A 16,659-nucleotide genomic window follows, 5' to 3' on the forward strand; every position below is an offset into this window, starting at 1 on the left:
TTGCAGGATCTCAGTTCCCCCACCAGAGACTGAACCTGGGCCACGACAGTGAAAGCCCTAGAATAGGCAGACTTTAAATGCTCATCTGGTTTAGGTATTTGAACTTTCAAGATGTGGTAAATGTTTGAGCACAGGAACTATGTACTCAAAGGTTATTATAGAATTACCTCTGCATACCTCTATCACTGTAGTTGTCACAGCTATATACTTGTGTGTCTGACTTTCCCAGAAGGCTGGTTGTTATAGCTTATTCTTCATTATATCCCCAGTACTTAGTACAGTGCCAGAAACAAAAATTTTTATTGAATTGAGAGAAAATTTGAGGTACAGAGTAATGACAAGGCATTTTGTTCACCATAAAACTAATGTTTAATGATGTATAATGGAAAAGATGGGGAAGGGTTACTGTTTAACTGAGAGTGTCAGAAATGGATAGGCTGGCAAGGTTTGGAATTAAAGACTAAAAGTGAATTAGAGCAATGAAGGAAGCAGAAAACTGAGAGTTAAGCAAGAGAGCTTTTGGCATAGGGGAGAGTGCTGAGTGAATGGAGTTTTCAAATTAGAGAAATTTGTAAAATTAATCAGATCGAAAATTTCATTTGAAGTGGTAGGGTAAGCCCCTGAAGGTTTGTGTCCTTAGATTTCAGTTTTTGTCTTGATAATTTCTTCATATCTTGGATGGCAGGGTTGAAATTAGGATTGGCAAAAAGGGAAGGATGAATATTAGGGAAAAATAGAATGATAACATGCCTAAGATAGTCTTCAACTTTTGGTCATTTCTGTTCTTAGTTCTCATATTTATGATTTAGGGTATTTTAAAATATTCTCAAATGCTTATTTTAGAATACATAATTACATTTGAAGTGTGTTAGTTTTCTTCAGCTTTATGGTTGATTTTTTTGAGGGGCCTATTTTCATCAGCAGAAATATTTAGATTCATATCATCTGGTATTTTACAATGGTTAGCATGGATGTGGTCTGCTTTCCTATTCATTTCATGGACAGGGTTCCTAATTCAAGACTGCCCTCTTCTGTCAGTTCTGATTTAAAATAATCTAAGTATATTACACATTATGTGAAAAAGATAAAGTAACTTAGGAAAATACATTTTTAGCATTTGATTAAAAAAGAGCAAATACCATGCAGCAATCCAAACACAGTCACAACTTGTGTTGGGGGATGGTTCCTATGACCACCCCCAGATTCAGTGATTCACCAGGAGGACTCAGGCCTCAGCCAATGGTCGTACTCACAGCTATGATTTATTATGGTGGAAGAATATAAAGCAAAATCAGTGAAGGGAGAAGGTTCATGGGGCAAAGTCTGGGGGAAACCAGGCTCAAGCTTCCAGAGTCATCTTTTGGTGGAGTCACACAGAATGTGCTTAATTTCCTGGGTAATGAGTTGTGACAGTGTGTCTGAAATATTGCCAGCCAGAGAAGCTCATTGGAGACTTGGTGCCTGGAATTTTTACTGGGGGCTGATCAAGTAGCACCCCCTGCCTGGTACTCAAATTCCAGTTAGGCACAGTGAGCCACTATTATCAGTTAATGGTGGGAACCTCCCAAAATCTGAGTTCCTGGACACCAGCCAAGGGCCAACCTTGCAAGCAGACTTTTCCAAGGATAGCAGTGCAGGCCTACTATGTTAATGCTTCAACAATGTAGATGAATCTCACAAACATTATGTTGAGCAAATGAAGCCAGACACAGAGGAGCATCTACTGAATGATTCCATTTATATGAAACACAAAGACGGTTAAAACTACACTGCTAGAAATCAGAATAGTGTTTTCTCATATGGCGAGGGAGGGTAGGAAATGACTAGAAGGGGGCACGAGGAAGCTTCTGGGGTGCTGGCAATGTTCTGTTCTTTTTCTGGCTACTGGTTAAATTCAGTTTGTGAATTTTTTGAGATGTGCACTTATATGTATACTTTTCTGTGTATGTTATATTTTGTTAAAAAGTTAAAAAAACTAATCAGCAAAGAGTCAGTCATGGTAAACAGCTAAGGAAATATGCCTTTTGTTACTCTTATGGTCAGACAGAGGATAAATGGATGATAGAGCATAGTTGAGAGGCAGCATAACGTAGTAGAAAACAGTACAAGCTTTGGAGACAGACTTAGTATGAATTCTAATTCTGCCATACAAGTTATTTAGTATTTCTGAGTAAGTTGCTTTCTCTCTTGCTGAGCCTGAGTTCCCTCATTTATAAAATAGAAATATTAATAAATTTACTTTGAAGAGTTGTGAGGATTAATAAAATAGTGTATTTATAAGCACCCAGCCCAAAGACGTAGTTGTAAGATTTGGGGAGGGGAAGAAAGCAGTTTCTAGAGTCTTCCTGTAATATGTGGTATTATTAAAATAAATTGTTTATGATGATCCTGAAGTACCATAAGAATTATTTAACTAGGGGCTTCCCTGGTGGTGCAGTGGATAAGAATCCACCTGCCAATGCAGGGGACACGGGTTTGAGCCCTGACCCGGGAAGATCCCACATGCCGGGGAGCACCTAAGCCCGTGAGCCACAACTACTGAGCCTGCGCTCTAGAGCCCGTGCTCCACAACAAGAGAAGCCACCACAATGAGAAGACTGCGCACCGCAATGAAGAGTAGCCCCTGCTCACCGCAACTAGAGAAAGCCCGCGTGCAGCAACGAAGACCCAATGCAGCCATAAATAAATAAATAAATAAATAAATAAATAAATTATTATTTAAAGTTTAACAAAAGCTTAAACTATGTTTAACTTTGAATTAGATATACTTTATGAATTTTAATTATTTGGAAGTTAGATTATGTATATTTAATATTTCTACTAACTTTTTAGAAAACAAGGCTTATTTTAGCCAAACATGTCATTTTTATAATGATCTGAATAAAGAGTAATTTTTTATGCATTATTAAGCAGATTGTTTTCAGATATGCACAAATTTAGATGGTCATTTTTGGATTAGTCTAGAAAAATCAATATGTAATAACTGCTGGAGTTGAATTTATATAAGACTGCTGAATAATAGCTGTTAGGCAACTCAGGATATAAAACTTATTGAGAACATGTTTTCTGGAACTTAGAAGTCTCATCGACTATATCACCACCATACAGAGATACTGTAAAAGCTTGCTCTGATACATTGAGCTAAAATATACTATTCTTATGTCATCAGTGCTATGAGTGGGTCTATTCTGATAAAAATAGAGAATATTATGAATAACTTGTTGAATTATTTTATTAGATTACCTTTGTGGCTAACTTGAAACATTATAACCATATCAATTTCTTATTACACCAGTTCAATTCCTTCATTTCCGTCATAAAAGAGATGCTTAATAGATTGGAATCTGAACATAAGACTAAACTGGAGCAACTTCATATAATGCAAGAACAGCAGAAGTAAGTAGGTTGCATATGAATTGCACATGGTCCAGGAGTGACATTAAAGTTATGTCATGGTTGATTTTCTAGAATATGGACTAGAAAAATTGAAGGATTTCAATTTGACTATATGTAAAGCATATAAAAATTTTCCAACATATTAAGTTGAACTGAGTTTAAATAGAATGTTGTTGAAAATCTGATGTCATTTCTGAATACAGAAGCATAATAGGATGTAACCTTAGCGTTTTCTCTACATAAAGAAAATTCTGTTTCTAAGAAAATCTCTTGTCGCATTAGCTACTGGCATTGTAAACTCAGGGTGCTGATTGCCAAGAGCACCACTTAAAAATATTTTTCAAATCTGTGAAATCCTGGTGTTTTGATATCTCCTTCTTTTTTCTCTAACCCCAGAAACATTTATAGAGAATTCATTCCATATGTAGTACCACAGCATGTACCTCTTTTTTTGCTTGTTTGTTTTTAGGGAGGATTTTCTAAATTATTTGCAAAATACTAGTATTCAAAGGAAGAGGAGAAGGGTAAAAATTATTCAGTGGAAAATGCCAGTTTTTATGATCAAATCTCCACTATATTCTTTGCTCCAGAGGCAAAACATGATTTTAGGATGCCTGTTAAAGTTTAATCCTGAGTCAAAGACATCTGAAAATCAGTAAAATTGACATCAATCATGAGCCAAGTCCCCCAAAAGAAACTTTTTAGGTTCTGCTCCAGTGTAAGATGAAGGCTTTATGGAAATAAATACACAAGGTGTAGAATGATGTGAAATAGCCCTTTGTATGCACTAAGTATTCTGTGATGTATATATTTATCATGTTTAATGGATTGACTATATTAACTTAGGAACCCTGAAAAATAGTCTTTAAAAATTACAACAGAGAGAAATTTTCTATCTATTATTTATACTTGAGGTGTAAATGAACCTTCTCTTTTTCTCCTTCCTATCTAAATCTTACCTGTTTTTCAAGGCATAGATCTTGCCCACATCACTTATTCAGTGATTATAGCATTTATTGTTAGAATCACAGATTCTGAACTTAATCACATTAAGTTCCCATATCATATCTTGTCTCTCAGTGAACTGTAAACTCTTCTATGGTAAGAACCATGCTTGCCTGGTTTTATGACACTAAGTTCTCCAGTAAATCTCAAATGCTGAGCTTTAAAAAAAAGACGTGTGTACAAATGTTGGTTTTTGGGGCAAGCAGACATTAATAGTAGTAAATAATGAAAAAGATTATGACTATCCTTAAAGAATGAAGTTGCAGTTTGTTTAGATTGTAGTAAATTCCATGTGGATGAACTATTTTTAGTACAAGTTTTATTTTTAAAACATACATTTCCTTTTATTGCTTTGTCATAACTCAACTCTCTCTTACAGATCTTTGGATATAGGAAATCAAATGAATGCTTCTGAGGAGACGAAAGTTACAAATGTTGGGTCTCAGGTAAGAAGATATTTAGATTATTCTAATTTTTGAAAAAAAGTGCTTGATAGTGTGCTCCATTTCGGGGACCTCTGATCTTTAAGCAGTAAAATCACAATCTTGCACGTTATTCAGCTGGTTGACCTTTTGTATTTCAGCATATTGACAAAGTCTTTAACAACATTGGAGCAGACCTTCTGACTGGTGGTGAATCAGAAAATAAAGAGGATGGGTTACAGAATAAACATAAAAGAGTAAGTGTCTTTACTGTTCTTTCAGTACTCGTATTTATATTATATAACTTCTAAAACCACAGATTTTTGTTGGGAAATACTATTTAGCTTAATAAGAAACATTCTTTAATTATCTTTATGAAATTTAAAAGTTATCAGTGGGTCATGCATGACCTGACGCATGTTGAGAATAAACATGCTTAAGATTTTTAACTTCCTTTATTATTCAGTCTCCCATGTTGGTAACATTTCTAGGTTGCCTGACTTCTTTGTCCTTTCTACTGTACTTTGCCAGTCACATCCCTTGATAAATTCTACAGTGTCTCTTCTCTGATTCTGATTTTGAATAACAAACTTTAAAATGATACTTTCCAATTGAAATGTTAGTTAGCATCCAATATAAAAAATATGTCAGTTTTGAATTTCTGCTGAGGGCAGTTTTCTTCTGTTCATTCAACAGTTATGAGTACCTGTATGTGTAGAGCCAAGGAACTACTAGACATTGTGGTTTACAAAATTGTAAGAGGACATACTGCGAGCTTATAGGTTGGCAAAGTTGATATGAGAAAAAGACAGATGTTGAATTTGATGCAGACATTAGCAGTGAAAGAAATTGTTCACGTTAAAAAAAACAAGTTGTTTCCTTTTTACTTAGCTTTTTGATGAGTTTCTAAAATATTTTTGGAGTGAGCTAGAATCTCCCAATTTTATAAAATGATATCACCTAATCATATTCTCATTGTCTGGAAAAAGATGATTCTAATGAATGGTTTTAAAATAATAATTTTATTATTATTTTCATACTGGAAATAGTTTAGCATGGATCCTGTGAGTTTCTACCTAAAGTTAAATCTTATCGTAATTCAAAGTATAACTTACGCTGTGGCAATCACCAATACAGGAGTAGTTTGTAATCTACTTGGTATTGTCAGACATACCAAAAAGAAATCTTCTGTTTTATAAATGGAATTATGAAAGTTGTCAGTTGATGTTTTTGGTTTTGTTTTGTTTTAAGGCATCACTTACACTTGAAGAAAAACAAAAATTGGCAAAAGAACAGGAGCAGGCACAGAAGTTGAAAAGCCAGCAACCTCTTAAACCCCAGGTGCACACACCTGTTGCTCCAGTCAAGCAGGTCAGAGTTCATTTCTTTTGCATAATTCAAGCATACTACACTTTTTTTTTTTATATCTTTATTGGAGTATAAATGCTTTACAATGTTGTGTTAGTTTCTGCTGTACAACAAAGTGAATCAGCTATATGTATACATATATACCCATATCCCCTCCCTCTTGAGCCTCCCTCCCACCCTGCCTATCCCATCCCTCTAGGTGGTCACAAAGCACCGAGCTGATTTCCCTGTGCTATGCAGCAGCTTCCCAGTAGCCATCCATTTTACATTTGGTAGTGTGTATACATCAGTGCTACTCTCTCACTTCATCCCAGCTTCCCCCCACCGCAAGTCTGTTCTCTACATCTGCGTCTTTATTTCTGCCCTGCCACTAGGTTCATCAGTACCACTTTTTAAAATTCCATATATAAGGCATACTACTCTTAAGGAGTAAGGTAGTATAGAACTTAGTCTACCTACTAGTGTTTTATAAAAATGTATTTCAGAAAATACTTTAATGTGTAATTTCTAAGAAGTATGGGCATCAAGAATTTTCCAACAACTCCTCAATAGCCTGCCTAATATATAATGTTTTGTAATAGTGCTTGTTACCAACAAAGAGGAAGCTAGATTAATGGGAGGGTTCTTAAAAAATATTAGGTCTATGATACTAATTCAACGCTGTTCACTTTGAAATGACCAGGAATATTATATTCATGCATTTATGTATTTTTGAGCAAAAAGCAATTTTCAATTTTTAGCTTTTTTGTTATAGTTATGTTTGTGAATTGATTTAGGAATACTTACCTATATGTCCTGACCAGTATTTATTTCCTGCTATGGTCAGGCAGTGTTCTAGGTGCTGGTGTTAGAGCAGTGATTAAGGTCTCTGCTGATAGAAAGTTTACACTATTACTGATTTCAGAAATTACTTTATCTTACAAGCTTTCTTTAAATTATTTTTTGTTGTTGTTGTTGCCTCTTAATCATTAAATTTCTTCCTCTGGGAAAAATCTTTGTGGGCCAAGAGGTAAAAATAAAGTATTTTGTAGGTACTTATAAAAGAATAGAGAAAATAAATTTCCACAAAATTTTGATGAAATTCAAAATACAAAAATAATAGAGTATCCTTGTCTGTAATACAGATCTAATGAGAAAAATGCAATTCTGTTTTTTGGTGGAGGTGCAGCGGGGGAGACAACATTTCATTTAATTGGAGTTCAGAGTTGTGTTCCCTGTCATCAGATTGATTGCAAATGTTCATCCTTAAAAAGCCTTACAAAAATATGTGGCAGGCTGGATTTGGCCTGTGAGCTGTGGTTTGCTGTCTTGGTGTAGACTATTGAGCTTAATTTTAACTTGTACTTTATGATAAAATTTATCAAATGTTTACTAATTTTAAAGTAATTTGGAATTCTTGGAGATAAAGTAATTTCCTCATATTTTTCAGACTAAGGACCTGACAGACACATTGATGGATAATATGTCATCTTTGACCAGTCTTTCTGTTAGTACCCCTAAAATTTCTGCTTCAAGTACCTTCACTTCTGTTCCTTCCACGGGCCTTGGTATGATGTTTTGTACACCAATTGATAATACAAAGAGAAATTTAACAAACGGCCTGAATGCCAACATGGGCTTTCAGACTTCAGGATTCAACATGCCAGTTAATACAAACCAGAACTTCTTCAGCAGTCCAAGCGCACCTGCAGTGGCCAAGATGACACTGGGAACACCTTCCACTTTGCCAAACTTCAGTGCTGTGAGTGTTCCTCCTGCTGGTGCGAAGCCGACTCAGCAAAGACCCACAGACATGTCTGCTCTTAATAATCTCTTTGGCCCTCAGAAACCCAAAGTTAGCATGAACCAGTTATCACAACAGAAACCGAATCAGTGGCTTAATCAGTTTGTGCCTGCTCAAGGGTCTCCAGGTGTGGGCAGTTCGGTAATGGGAGCACAGATGCGCGTGATAGGACAGTCTGCCTTCGATGTGCAGACTAATCCTTTCTTTAACCCGCAGAACTTTGCACAGCCGCCACCTACTATGACCAGTAGCAGTTCAGCTAGCAGTGACTTAAAAGATCTTTTTGGGTGAGGTGTCATGCTCCTGTTTTTGAAGGATTACTTCAGTTTTAATCATGGGTAAGCTGATTTACATCTATATAGTTGGCTTGGAGGAAGTACTTCTGTGGGAAAGTGAATGGTCCTGTGACAGAAAAAAACCTGTTGTCATGCCAGCATAGTAGTTGTATGGACTCTTTAACAGTTGAGGTTTTTAAAGCCTTGAGGATTTTTTTCCTCTTACCAACTCCTCTTCAGGTTTTTAAAAGACCCAACCCATATCAATCTCAACGAGAAAAAAAGACACCTGAGTATCTTGAATAGCAGAATTTTTAAATCAAATGTTTATTTTGGCGTGTAAATCTTGGTGTTATTTAAAAAATTGAGTTGATGGTAATTGCAAGTTTCATCTGTTAAATACTACATGGTACACAGTCTGCCTTCACAAGTCATTAGTCTTCATTTTTACTATGTGAAAAATCTTGATACTGTATTGATTTGTTTGCATTTAGTGTGACTGAGTGAGAAAATGATAAGCCTAACGAAAAGGATCGGGTCATTTGCTTTTCCAATCTTATTACTTCTCAGATGAACTAATGTTTAGTGCAAAAGACTGAGCAAACACTGCAGAATTTAACTTAACCTTGATTTCATTGGTTCAAACTAAAGGCATTATTAACTATCATAAATGCAAACTAATCGTTGTAAATTATATTTTAGCATGGTCTGCCTCAAATAGTAATGTATTTTTCTGCATTTACTTGGATATGTTTAGAATCACTTTTTTTCCTACTGTATCACAGACAGAAGAGGTATGTACTGATTTGTACAGGTATTTGACAAAGCCCTCTGATGTGCTTTCCCTGACTACTGCCTTCATATTTCATTTTGAATTCAAACTTCTGAGGTTGCAGCACATATGAATTGCATTTTCAAAAGGAGATTTGTAAGAATTAAACTATATTTAATGAGTATACTTTTGAGATTTCTGCTGTATTGTTTCAAATGTAATAAACTTTACTTCTCTAAAAATGAGCACTTGTATCTTCTGGCTACTAACAGATTAATTTTCAGCTTGATACGTTATGATAACGTCTGACTTTGTCAGTTACTGCATCTGAACTTTAAATCTTCTCTAGGAATTTCAGGACCCTTTGTTCGAACATTTTTATGTCCATAATTAGCCATTTTTAGGAAAGAAAGAATAAATTCTAACGGGAAACATGCTTTCTTTTTCAAGGCCTTTCTCTGATATTTTTCTTTGATTTGCTGATTAGTCACCCATGGAATCATGCTATAGATGTCATTTGTATTTCGTTAAATTATATTCCATCATTATGTGATAACTTTAAACTGATCTTTCAGAGAACTATAAATGTATTATAATTGCAGCCATAGAGTTTGTGGTTTTTAATTATCTGAAACCAGCAATCATTTAAAATAAATCATATGAAGTTTAGTGTGCTGACACTACATTTATTCATTGAAAAAATATGTATACACACACTGAACATACAGTACTTGATTATAAAATGTAATTTGATAATATCGCTGGCACCATTCAGTAAGAGGGTATGTTAAAAAATAAAAAGTCAGCTTAACATCCGGTTTCTGTATGAGCTGTATTTTGTTACATGGTTTTAGGAAAAGGACTGATAGGAATGCTAAAGAAGCTTTTCCAAGAAATGAAAAGCACTAGGAAGAGCAGATGCTTTCGGCAGATACATTCATACCTCGACCTGATTATTTGTCTTGTTCGTAACACAATATCTATCTTGAGAAAAGTTTACATAAGGAATAAAACTGCTTAATGTTGAAGAATTTTTCTTCGTAACAATTCAGTAGTCACTGTTCATTAGGAAATTACTTTTTGTTTTGTAAAATAACTTTGTCAGTGTTGAACTCCTAATTAGAAGGAAAACTTAATAGAACAATTTATATAATTTGAACTTCTAAATATAAAAATAGATTATTTGAAAAAATATATGTGATTCTTAGGTAATTTTCACATCTTGAAATTTGTTCATTCACTGAGGTAACGATGCTACATTTTTAGAAGATTTTCTACACTTTTTTCTTACTTTCTTGAAGGTATTTTGTTTAAATCATTTCTATCACTCGAACTGTTACCGCTGCCTTTCTCTGTTGTGAAACTGCCTCTAAAAAATAGTTCTATTTTTAGGCTTGTATTTCTATGTGAACAAAATTTTCAAAGTACTAGATAGATCACCTTAAAATTATTGTAGATATTGATGGCATTTTAAGTCCCTTGTGCTTAGAGTAGAAAGTTGGTAGGTTAAAAAGCACCTGTAGACAAAAATTACAAGAAAGATTCCCTTTTATTTGAATTGGTTCTTTATTCTCCTAATGCTAAAGTGTGTGATATATTTAGAGGATTCATAAAAAGAAATGGAAATAGACTATGTACTTGGCTGGGTTTTGTTTGTTTTGTTTTGTTTTTATTTTGGAACGCTTATAATCCTCTTTTCACCTGAATAAGTTAAGGAAATAGGTTTTTGTTATTGTTTTTTAACCTGTAAAATACCTCACATGGTTGCTTTTACATATTAAAGGAAAAGGTATATGTGGAAGTACCTGATAGCAAGCACAGAGTATGCACCAAATAAATTTCGGCTTTGATGAAACTTTCCATATTAAGTTGTGATTTCATGCTTTGTTATTTACTGGTCTTGAAATAATTTTAGAACAAAACAAATCTGTAAGAATTTAAACTGTATAGGATTTTAAGAGATTATTTATGTTGCTGGCTTTCAAACTATAACTGTGACACTCAGTAAGAAATATATCTTACATTACAAATCCAGTATATGAAATTTATACCTGAAACAAAAGTTTCAGAAAATCTTTGATACATATAGTATACTTTTTTTTTATTATATCCTATTAATTAAAAAAAAAAATGGTTACAATCCCTAAAGAGATTTCATGATACAGTTTGAGTAAAACTGAAATAATTCAACACCACGCAGATGTAGAAACAGAGGGTCAGAGATTCACATGCCCTAACCCAAGAAAGTTAGAGCCAGGAATAGAAGCTAGATTTTTTTTTTTTTTTTTTCTGATCTGCAATCCCATGCTTTCTACCATTATATCCTTTATTGTATGAATTCTGGAGTTGCTTTTGTCAAAATGGTTTAATATAGTAAGTATTATGTGTTCAGTACTTATTTGGTACCATAAATATATTTACATTGGAAAAATTGGCATTGAAGAGGAAGAGGGAGATGATAGAACGGAAATGTTCATGGTCAAAATCAGCCTCTGGGCTGCTTCTCTGAATTGTGGATGAGATGGTTGGGGGAGCCAGGTTAGCAGTGCTTGCAGTACCCAGACATGTAGTAGAATTAAAGCATATAACCTTGAGGAGAGGGTGGCATAGTGGAAAAAGCCATTTCACCAAAATGGAGCTTGTTAGATATTAGAAACTTCTATCCACAGCAGCCAAGTTGCTCTAGCCACTCAGAGAGGATTTAACTACCTGGAGTGCAGAACACATACGTAATTTAAAATTTCCTAGTAACCACATTAAACAGTAAAAATGGATGAAATTAATTGTAGTAATATATTTTGTTTAACTTAATAGAGCCAAAATATCTTTTCAACATGAACTGATACAAAATTTAATGATATATTTTACGTTCTTTTTTGTGCTTAGTCTTGAGATCCAGTGTATATTTTACACTTAGGACATATCAATTCAGGCTAGTCGCATTTTGAGTACTTGATAGCCACGTGTGGCCAGTAGCTCCTGTGTTAGATATGTAGGTATATATGGAAGGTAAGAAGCCAAAAGAGTGAACTCTGGCAGTTATCAGTTTACTGTCTCCTAGCTCCAAATCCATCCTTCTCTGCCCTGCTTTGTGATACTCGAGCTGGACCCTGTAAACGCGTCTCCCTTGCCAGCTTGGCAGAATGTTAGGCTTCGTCGGTAGAGGGTCCTGAAGTGGCACTGCAAAGCAATAGCAGCAAGAAGTCACTTCTGGATTCTGGTTCTCCATTTTTATTCACTGCAGGAGCCCGGCAGCCCCAGCAGAGGACCCCAGCTGTGCCTCAGTCACACTCTCCCACTTGGGAGCAGCTCTGGTGGGCTGCTTTCGGCCACTCCCTCAAGCAGCTGTCTCCCACTCTGGCCCTCTGACAAATGTCTTCACCACTGGTGGCTGAATGTACCTGTGGAAACCACGCCTTCGCTGAAGAAGGCGCTCAGCTTGAGGGGTTGGAGTGGGGAAGAGAGCCTCTCCTAGTCTTTAGTTCCTTAATTTTCTTTTTACTTTCTCCTAGCCTAGAGGTAGTAGCTGCCTTTTTTTCTTTTTTTTTTTGCAACGGCTACTTCTGAACTCCTTAGAGTCCTTTTTTATGCCTTTTAAAGCCATAAAAGGACAAGTAACTTCTACTAGTTGACAATTAATTCATTAAAATTTCCCTGTTCAAATGTCTGGTTTTGTCTCCTAACCCTACCTTCACTGGTAAGACTCCTCAGTCTATTAAGCCATTTAAAAATGGGGCCAATATGAAATAAGTCAGACAAAGAAAGACAAATGCAAGTATGATTTCACTTTTATGTGGAACCTAAAAAACAAAGGAAAAAAGAAAACAAAACTCACAGAGAACAGATTGGTGGTTATCAGAGGGGAAGTGGATTGGGGTAGTTGGGCAAAATGGGTGAAGGTGGTCAATTGTAATGTGACCCATATTAACTAGGCTTATTATTGTAATTATTTTTTAGTGCATACATACAGTAATCGAATTATTAAGTTTAACACCTGAAACTGATATGTTATAAACCAATTTTACTTCAGTAAAAAATAAAAAGTTGTCCAAAAAAAAAATAATGGGGCCATAGGATGGATATATGTGCTGCTAACAAAAGCTATAGGGAATTTATATATGTAGCCTATATTAAAACTGTCCTTTCTAAAAGTTCTTTTGAAATGTGCCTTGAGTGGAAATATGATTTAGCTACTCTGTACCTATTTGAGCAGTTCCAATTTTCATCTTTTTTTTTTCCTGTATTTTGGATATATGTTCTTTTTGTGGTGGCCTAGGTTGCTAGGAAACCCAGTGTTTGGCTTTCATATGAGAATGCGACTCTAATGTCCAGAGTTTGCATGTAGGGATCAGCATTCATGTAGGTCCCTTCCGAGTCCCTGCCAGTCTTTCTAAATGCAATGATCAAACAAAAGTCAAATATGGGGCTTGTCCACGGGCGCATTAGGAGCATAGAGTGCATGGACTTTGGAGCCAGATAAAGTTGGGGTTTGGGAGGGGGGCATATTTTTTTTGAAATTTCAGGCTAAAATTATAGCATTTATGCTCTATGGAGGTGGGATGGGTTGCTTTACACATTTGTTCAGTTGGAACAGATCCAAAATAGTTTTTAGGAAAATCTTGTCTCTAACAGTGGGTGCTCTTAAAATCACTTTTGTGGAGAGATGGAAAGGCCTCTCACTGAGGTGGTATCCTCCTTAGACTGCTCCAGTGTCAGAAGGGGATGGCCTCTTTATCCCCAGCTCCAGTGATCATACAGACCTGCCCCTAATCAGCAATGATACCTGTACCCAGATACTTGTCAAAGAACAACATTTAACTCTCTATTGCCCAACGTTCAAAATCTCATTTTTGAGAAAGTTTTATGGAGGAGGCCAAAAATTGAGTAATCCATCCATTTCTTTAGAAATTCTGAATGAAATTAAACCCACTGTGGAGACCTTTGTGCCTGGGTTGCGTTGTTTTGGCCACACATCAATTTCTGTTACTGCACTTAGCTTTGGACTGTATTATGAAACATATTCATGCCAAGGATGACGCTGGTTCACTCTAACATAAAATAGTTTCTTTGAGGACCCACAAGAGAAACTTCAGGTTTCAGTTCAGGAGTAAATGTGCTTCTAAGCAACTAGTTTGCCCTTATCTTTTAAAGTCTGAATAATGGAGCAAATCACATATTAACAGCTTGGAGGTTCAGGCAAATTTGCAGTCCACCTGTAACAAATATATAGGACGTTAATAGTATGCATTGTTCAGTACTTCTGGCTTTATCTGATTTTTAAAATTCTTATTTCTCCTTTGCTCTGATTTCCATTTTAAAAAACAAGTTTTGTATTATGTTCTTAGAAATTCTCATTTTGGAACAAGGTAAAGTGTAAATAAGTATATGGAATGAATGAGTTTAAATCTTGTCTCTTTGACCAACTGACCAGAATAAGTTTTCTCAGCTATAAAATGAGGATCACGTCTTACAGACTCATTAGGATTAAATGAAGTAAACGTGTGTGAAGCACCTGACAAGGCTCCTGACATACTGTAAGTACTCAATAGATATCCTCACCTTGCTTATGCTGGACATAAGCCTCTAAAATAATATCCACTTGAATCAAGAGCAGATACCTCACCTAGCATTATTTGAATACGTTTATTCTTCAAAAAACAAGCCAAAAATAAGTTATTGGCTATGAGATTCTTGGGACACAAATAGTAATGAGATGTAGGCTATGTCATTAAGGAATCTGCACTGTGGTTATAAAAGGTAGCTGAGTAAGCTGACAATTACAGGACAGCGTGGTATATGCTGTGATAAATCTTAACATAGGAGGGACAGCCAACCTAGGCCAGGGGAGTGGGGAAGACTTCTTTAGAGGACATGGGCCCTGAGCTCAACCTTGCAGGGAGCCTTTTAAAAATTGTGTTTGATGCTATCAAATGATTACTTAGGAATTACATTTTCCCAAATTAAGCTGGACACACTGAGGAGAGGATTAAGGTAGGTAACTCCCAAGGTCCTTTTGAATTCTGAGATTACATGAAAATTGCTTGAATTAAGGAAAGTCCGGTCAAATGACTTGATGACCAGGAAAAGTGGAATTAATGTTGGCTGAGTAAGCCAGGGATGACACCAACACAAGGAATAAAATAAGTGAGGAATATTGTTATTTTTTAAGTAATAATTCATGCTTCGTTGAACATTTTAGAAATTTAAGAATCCACACGTGTGAGTTTAATAAACCTACTTTAAAACAGTGGCTGGGGGATTCCCTGGCAGTCCAGTGGTTAGGACTCCACGCTTTCACTGCCAGGGCTCGGGTTCAATCCGTGGTCAGGGAACAAAGATCCCGAAAAATAAAATAAAATAAAAACATAAAACAGTGGCTGGCTTCTGGGGGAAAAAATGTCTGGCATAAATAAATTTAGTCTATAAACCACCAGAAGATGTCACTATCTCCCAAGTAATAGTCCATTACATTAGCTCCTTTTCATGTACATTTTTGAACACTGACAGACTGTGACAGACTGATGTCTGGCTTGTAATATTGAGTCTATGAGAAGGATAGGACCTCACAGGAAATACTTGTCGAAGGTGTGTAGGTTTGTTCCATCTTGATTCTTGATGCCCTAGATATGTGAACCCTGTTCTCTACTTCATGTATTGAAATTATCTGGACACTCTGGATTTCATTTGTGCTTTCAAGAAAAATTAAGATGGTGAAAAATCCTCCAAAATATACTCTCTGATCTTGACTTTCTCTCACATTTTCAGGTTTCGTTATTATTATCCAACTGCATTTATTAAATTATCAGATTTTCTGTGTTCTATCTTGGACACAATCTAAGATATCCTTGAATCTTTTTATTTTTTATTTTTAAGTCAACTTTCATGGTGTGTAAAGCAAAACTGGAACATATTTCCACACTGTAATAATACTGGATGAAATGAACCAGTAGTTCCCCAGTTACTCAGAAGTAAGGATTTCAGACTGTCTGAGCCAATATATACCAATATATAACAGGAAGTAACACGTTAAAGAAAAATAAATTATAGCAAGAAAACAGGCTCAAAAATTGATCATCAAGTGTCTTGTGCTGGGGGCTGTGGGAGTGGGATTCTCCAAGATAAAAGGTTAATAATTTGTTAAAGGCAGCTAGTGACAGCCAGCAGATGAGCAGATGGGTATGATTTCTGCTTCAGTTCGGCCCAAACCTCAAAAGAACTAAATACATCACTTGTCTTCTCCATGCCCATTGGTTTCAACAGTAAAGTGGAATAGTCTGCCCAACCTAGTTCTCTAGGTAGTTATAACCTCAAAGGAGCAGTGAAGAATGAAGTTAAAGTGTTTCATAAATATAAGGAATTCATGTAAATTCTTCTAGGAAAAATACAAAATACTCAAATTATTCCATGCTGTGTAAAGACATCCTATATTTCTATATTTTGATTGTTTGACTTTATTTAAAGTTTTCATTAATAGGGAAAATTTGGGAAATGTTTTTCATTGGGAAAAATTTTAATTTTCATTAATTGGGAAAAATATTTAAGCAGTTACACTGATGAACTGAAAATAGAACTTGATATGTTTCTAGGGTGTCCATGTAGGCAGCCTTATGTCTGCAAAGAATTATAGAGACATTTATT

General features: G+C 35.5%; 1 protein-coding gene across 2 annotated transcripts in view; it reads left to right on the top strand.

The window, feature by feature from the left end:
* SCYL2 (SCY1 like pseudokinase 2) overlaps positions 1 to 10,872 on the top strand; it is a 58,288-nt gene extending 47,416 nt beyond the window's left edge. Inside the window, exons 14-18 of one of the 2 annotated variants that reach the window (XM_036866021.1) lie at positions 3,296 to 3,396; positions 4,781 to 4,847; positions 4,985 to 5,080; positions 6,075 to 6,194; positions 7,621 to 10,872. In XM_036866021.1, coding sequence (XP_036721916.1) covers positions 3,296 to 3,396; positions 4,781 to 4,847; positions 4,985 to 5,080; positions 6,075 to 6,194; positions 7,621 to 8,265 — 1,029 coding nt within the window. In that variant the 3' untranslated portion in view covers positions 8,266 to 10,872. The remainder of the gene's footprint in view (positions 1 to 3,295; positions 3,397 to 4,780; positions 4,848 to 4,984; positions 5,081 to 6,074; positions 6,195 to 7,620) is intronic. The other variant, XM_036866020.1, reaches the window with a different exon arrangement.
* Positions 10,873 to 16,659: the final 5,787 nt, after the last annotated feature.

The sequence above is a fragment of the Balaenoptera musculus genome, chromosome 10 (genome assembly GCF_009873245.2).
Source record: "Balaenoptera musculus isolate JJ_BM4_2016_0621 chromosome 10, mBalMus1.pri.v3, whole genome shotgun sequence".
NCBI lineage: Eukaryota > Metazoa > Chordata > Mammalia > Artiodactyla > Balaenopteridae > Balaenoptera > Balaenoptera musculus.